The 6,093-nt window shown below is 44.3% G+C and overlaps 1 protein-coding gene and 1 long non-coding RNA gene across 2 annotated transcripts; both read right to left on the bottom strand.

Annotated features, from left to right (window-relative positions):
- Positions 1-624: 624 nt before the first annotated feature.
- Positions 625-1,640, bottom strand: LOC123131285 (uncharacterized). The gene is made up of 2 exons (XR_006464133.1): positions 1,377-1,640; positions 625-1,264 (listed from the first exon to the last, which is right to left on the bottom strand). It is a non-coding gene; the product is annotated as an uncharacterized lncRNA (long non-coding RNA).
- Positions 1,641-3,567: 1,927 nt separating this feature from the next.
- Positions 3,568-5,222, bottom strand: LOC123128905 (DNA-directed RNA polymerase III subunit RPC5). The gene has a single exon (XM_044549020.1). The coding sequence runs from the start codon at positions 5,152-5,154 to the stop codon at positions 3,850-3,852; it is 1,305 nt and encodes a 434-aa protein (XP_044404955.1). The 5' UTR covers positions 5,155-5,222; the 3' UTR covers positions 3,568-3,849.
- Between the last annotated feature and the right edge of the window lie 871 nt (positions 5,223-6,093).

The raw sequence follows: 6,093 nt of genomic DNA, 5'->3' as shown, positions 1-6,093 counted from the left end.
GGCAAGAACATCACTGCAGCGGCGGCACGACCACGAGCAGGAGCAGCTAATTCACAAGCTAGGGACCAAAGTAATAAGCACCGCTAATTCGTGGCCCGGTGGCCGGTCTCGGCGTCACACGGAACAACAGAACGACGGTAGCCGGCAGGTAGGTGAGCCACCCTCCAACACCATCGATCAATAATGCTTCCTCGACAGACAGCGACCCCATCGTCGTCCCGGACGGACGTGGATCGGTCTGCGGCGGAGCGGAGGAGCAGGAATGGAATTGAAGTTGGCGCGCTGCATGCGCGCCTGGTCCCGCTCGAATGCTCGATCCCTGCAGCAGGGTACACGGCTACTTCTATTTCTATCAGCTGATATATCGGCCTAGCTTCCTGCCTGTTGCTTCCATTCCATGACCGACCGGCCTCGTGCCCGTCCAAAAACTCCATGCCTTGTTTCCTCCGGCTCAGTTCACTGCTCGTGATGATACGAGCTGACGCAGAGATATAATTTCGTAGCTCCCTTCTACTAAACCAAACTTGATACATAAATAGTACTCCCTTTGTCCCAAAATAAGTGACTCAACTTTGTACTAACTTTGCTCATACCCACGTGGCCAAAAAATATGGCTACGTCAAATGTACGAATGTAGTTAAACGGTCTGGCGCAACTACAATTTGATTGGTCTGAAGTCGCTCCAAACCAACCATTTGGAGGTTTGGAGCGACTCATACACTTAGTGTAGTCAAACGATTTGGCTTGGCTACACTACGTGTAACGAGTGTAGTCAAACGGTTTGGCGTACATACATAAGGTGGGAGACCGTGGTGGTGCTGGATACAACAAACAGGGTCAACACTCAACACTGTTGAACTCTTAACTCGCTGGGTCTAGTGTCTGAACCCAACCAGTATCTTGTGACCTGCAAGGAGCGCAACATACTACACATCTACAGGTTTCATCAGTTCAGAACCAACTTCATGATCAGATCATTCCGGGCGTCGATGGGCACGCACCAATGCAGGCAATCATTCTGAACCGATGAGCAATCCTTGTTGCTGCCCTGTGCAAATGTATGGAACACCCTGCAAGGACCAGCATGGCCATCAGGCCTCATGGACGAAATGCTGCAAGTGTCCAAGAGCTTCAGTTTCACCACATCCCTTGAACTAGACTATTGACCGCTGTTATGGCCTCGTTCAACTCGTGAAGCTCAATCCCCCTCATGAAACGTTCCACATATTTCCCACTGTACTCTCCCTTCTTGTAAGGCAATACCCTGTTGCAGGTTCCACCGCTGAATCACTCACCGTTCTCAAAGTGGATCAGGCGCCAAAGTCCTGAAGAGAAACAACTGGCTTATGGTGTGTCGAGGAGATGAATCTGAGTACCTCTTGTGAAGTTCTGTGATACAGCTGCTCAAACGCATGTCCAGTTAGGCTCTTGTCCTCACAATGATGAGGCCAAGGAGTAAGAAACACCATTATCCATTAGTTTTATTACGACTCTTGTCAAACTGCATTAGCATGGCATCTAGGTGAGGTACTCGCGTCGAAAAATATGACCAAATTGTACCTCTATGATCTGCAATCCTGCAGAACCAGATAAAATGATAAGGAATGGCTAAAGATAACACAAGAAACTAAATTAGTTACTTTCAGCTAACAAATGACAACCTAACCTTAATTGCAGAAACAATTATTTTCCAACAGAAACCACATCATGCCATAGGCTGACCTGAAAGCAATGATTAACCTTCGATGCAGAAGGAAGCCAAACACAACTGCATTTAGCAGCATCAGGATTACTTCCAGGCTGCATAACACACACAGAAACTCCATTAGGTGGGACAAACTCACAACTGGCAAGCTTGTTGAGCAATTACAGTGACATAATTAAGAATCTAAAAATAGTAGGCAATTATCAGACCATGTATGAAAAGTTAGCTAAAACTAGATTCTTTCAAGCAGATCCGACAATTCAATCTAGTCTATCTCTCAACAACAATTTAGTTTGCATGTGAAGAACAATGCAACTGTGGACCTTATCTTGCTCAATTCAATCAAGCATATCTCTGAAGAACAATTTATTTTGCATCTGGCAAATCTCCTTTTGATGGCCGGAAATTATTTTTAACATTGATAAACTTAATCACAAGTACAATTGAGGTATATACAAAATAAACTACATAGATTGAAGTGCTTCTCTATTGATCAGGAGATTTACGAGGATAACTTGCTTTTTATCGATTTAATCAAGACTGATTTAAGTATAAACTCTGAAGAACAAAGAGCATACAGAAAATCAGGACATACATCGTGCGTATATGCTTCATACCACAAAAAATTGACAGACAACATGCACACAGAGACAATGCAGTACAGCCAAATGTTCTTGTCTGCCAGGTTACTCAACATATAGCCTAGAAGTACTACAGTCACAACCACTTTGATACACTTCACAAGAGGAACTTTCAGAGAACTGAGCATAGCAACAGAAGATCCGGCAAACAGAAACCAAAGAATAATCTAATGACTACTAAACCAGGAAATTGTCAATTCCAGTCCTTTGTTTCATTGCGAACATACAGTCATCATGGACCAAAAATAAAGTACAAATAATGAGCTATATTAGGACTGATGACGATGCTCAGACATACACATATCAAGCAAATTACATAGGCGGTAGAAATTCTTCCAAGATGATTCATTGCTCATGTGCATACAGCAATGAAATGAGAATCTACTCGGCTTTCATTCATGGTGCAAACTCTTGCACATAAGAGCTAAAGTGAGATCTGGAGGGAGAGGACGGCTAGAGACAGTAGAGGAGGAAGGAGAGGAAGATTACCTGTGCCGCACGAAACCCCTGCTGTGGAAGCGGTCGTGATATCATGCTACAGGCAGTGCTCAGACTACTCCAAACAGATTGCTTCAGTAGATGAACCATTCAAATTGAAGAGTTTATAAGTTTTAAACTCATGCAAGTTCCCTACGGTCAATATGTAAAATCCGACAGCCAAACTCTTTGATTGGGAAGGTACTTGCATATTTTTCTTTTCATAAAGTAAAATAATAAAAAGCAGAGAGTGCTCTGTAGAACAAAGGGATACACCATAAAAGATCTTCCTTACATAACTAACAATATACTATCACAACAGTGCTGTGAAATATTAAGTCATGTCTTCTTTTGTGTAATCAGCCAATAGTTCTATTGCAATGCCTGGATTAAAACTCCCGAGTTAGCAGAGAGCCAGAGAGTGCTCTCTAACACAAGGGTAATTATACCCCATAATAGATCTTCCTTACATGAATCACTAACACTATACCATCACAACAGTGTTGTCAAATATTAAGTCCTGTCTTCCTATGTGCAATGTCTGGATTTGAACTCTGGGTTCAAAGCAGAGTAGTAATAAAGGGCGCCAACAAATAGCAATGCCTTAATTTGCTTTCTTTTGACCTTCCATTTTTACTTGGTATATGTGTGTGTAATCTGCCCGGCCTAACCACACACAAATACCATAAATCAGAGTCTAATCAGAGGTAATCAATTGTTTCGTAAAGTAGTATAGCACAAATAGAAGGGCAAATATAAATTATTGAAGGAAATAAGGTTGCAAGCTGTATCCAACATAAATTGCAATATATCTGCAAGAATACCGTCCACCCACCCAAAGAGCACACGCTACTCATTTCTGAAGAGAACCTACTTCTTACTGTTGGAAAATGACTACAACAAGTAGCAACAGGATGACCTCGGGTTGCAATCTAGGACCACTGCACTAAGAATCTAATATGACAAGATAAAAAAGTAGCCGCTCTTAGGATAGTGTAACATAGCTTCTATTAGTAAGCCATTTCTTCAGGCTCTTAGGCGGACTGACCAAGCATTTTCCTGCTCCTTGACTATATGGGAATAACGTCTTATGAATGATGAATCTGCTGGTACAATAAACTTGTAATCTTGAAGCTTCTCCCTTCTTTTACCCAGTGGGTTCAATATCATGTTCCTCGTTTGCTCATCTCTAATCAGTCTCTCTAGATATTTCACTGATATGGACTCCCCTTTTGTAAATCCGAGCAGAACTTTATCCCTTTTGGAAGCAAGCCCATCATCATACAGCAAAGAGCTTTTGCAGACCCATAAACCACGCACCAAATCTGCGTACACTGGAAGAATTTTCAGAAGGTCTTCCTCCGAACAGTCTGGAGCAAGATGCATCAGAGCATCAAACCGATTCACCTGTGACACCTCAGTAAACCATTTCTTGAAGCGCACTTCCAGTGGCAGTGAACGCATCTCCCGTAACACCTCGCATCTGTTAATATGCTTGCTGCCTGTCGGCCCTCCAGGACACAATGACATTGCATAATATTTTGTGCTCATTGTGAAATCCATGGGCCTGCCCTCGATTGCCATCATCTCAGCATAGTACCTGCTTGCAACATCACTCCCAGCTGGTTCGTAAGTGAGAGAAATCCATCGATCAGATTCTGAATCATCTCCCTTAACTGATGGAACCGCCAGTCCATTTGTTTCTACCTCTTGTAAAGGCTGCCTCGTGGTACGTGATGCACCGGAAATGAGATGCGCCATTGATGGTCGCAGCTGCAGAACTGCATCAAGATGATTCAGATGAACCAAGCCACCTCGAAGAACCCCGGCGGCATAACCGGCCACATCAGCTGCTGCCTCCGATGAACACAGCGTCTGCTCTGTCAGCCCCAAAGATGCAGAAACCTCCGGGTCGTAGTTGTCACTCTCTGTATCGATCTCCAGATCCACTTCAACCTCTGAGCTCTCTGGCCTCACGCGAACCTCCTTGCACACTTCACCGAGCTCGTAAGGGCGCCAGCATGGCCTCAGCGGGTACTGCGCGATGTAGAGCTTGGTGTCCTTGTCGAAGGGCTTGGGCGTGAAATACACGTCCATCTCCCGCACCACGAAGTCCTCGTCCTCAAGATCCGCGCTCTCGCCGGCACTCACCCTGTCCGTCTCCATCGCATCCACGCCACCCTCTTGTCCGGACTTGGGCTTGGGCTTCGTCTTCGGCTTCAGCTTCGCCTTCGCCTTGCCCCTTACCTTGGGGTGGAAGCGGGCGGCGGAAGAGGCGGGGGCGTCGAGAGAGGCGGGGGCGGCCATGTCGAGGTCGGCGTCAGTCGCCATGGCTGCCGCTGGCGGCGTATGGCGCCGTGCTAGGGTTCGGGTTTTTTTTTAGTGCGGCAATTTGGGAGACGTGGCTTTTTTGTTTTTTTGAGGGGCTGGGAGACGTGGCTTATCCCTCCCTCCTCCCCGTGTGCTGCCTTGGGCCTGGGCTTTATGCGGCTATGACGTTCACGCGGCTCGCGCGGGCCGTGGTCCATTGGCGCTCGCCGGCTGGAAAAAAACTACCCCTCCTTAAAAAAATTATTTTAGTGATCTAAATGCTCATATATTTCTTTATACGGAGGGAGTACTACTAACCCTTGACTGAAAAAAAGTGTCCATTTTTTGTTAATTTCTAAGTAATTCTTTTGGTGAAATCAAAAATTGCCACCATAAAGAAATAAAGAGATCCCATCACCTGACCCAAAGTCATCACATTCTACACCATTTAGAATTGCCATGTCTCATAAAAATGTAGCAAAACAGAAATTTAGGTATGTGCCAGCAAAATGGCACAGCGTACAAACTTGCCCAGGTCACATTATATACTCCCTCCGATCTGAACTAATTGATGCAGCCTCTATATGATCGGAGGGAGTACTAAAGTTGTCACTATGATATGCTATGAGTTGAGCTACCAAATAGAACTAACAGCAAAAAGAGAAATACACGATTGAACAAGGTGATTTTAAAACGCAAGTTGCTGACAGATAAATAAAACCATGGCAAAAAAAATTGAAATTACCATTGGATGAGCCCCCTATAGTTCAACCTAGCCAAAAGTTTGTTTATATACATTGGTTTTCAAACATTATACAGAACTTGGTTCATCACAGCATTGTCATGGTTTCTCAAATGAAATTGCCATCTCGGTTCGTACAAAATTACCCACACAAATAATGTAAAATTGACAGTGTACAAAATTATCCGCACAGATAATGTAAGATAGAAACACATGAT

Source organism: Triticum aestivum, chromosome 6A, assembly GCF_018294505.1.
Source record: "Triticum aestivum cultivar Chinese Spring chromosome 6A, IWGSC CS RefSeq v2.1, whole genome shotgun sequence".
Taxonomy (NCBI): Eukaryota; Viridiplantae; Streptophyta; class Magnoliopsida; order Poales; family Poaceae; genus Triticum; species Triticum aestivum.
This window is presented reverse-complemented; position numbering and strand designations above follow the sequence as displayed.

Bases quoted from the DNA above. Each gene is read 5' to 3' on its own strand.
- LOC123128905 (XM_044549020.1), bottom strand. From the start codon at position 5,154: ATGGCGACTGACGCCGACCTCGACATGGCCGCCCCCGCCTCTCTCGAC.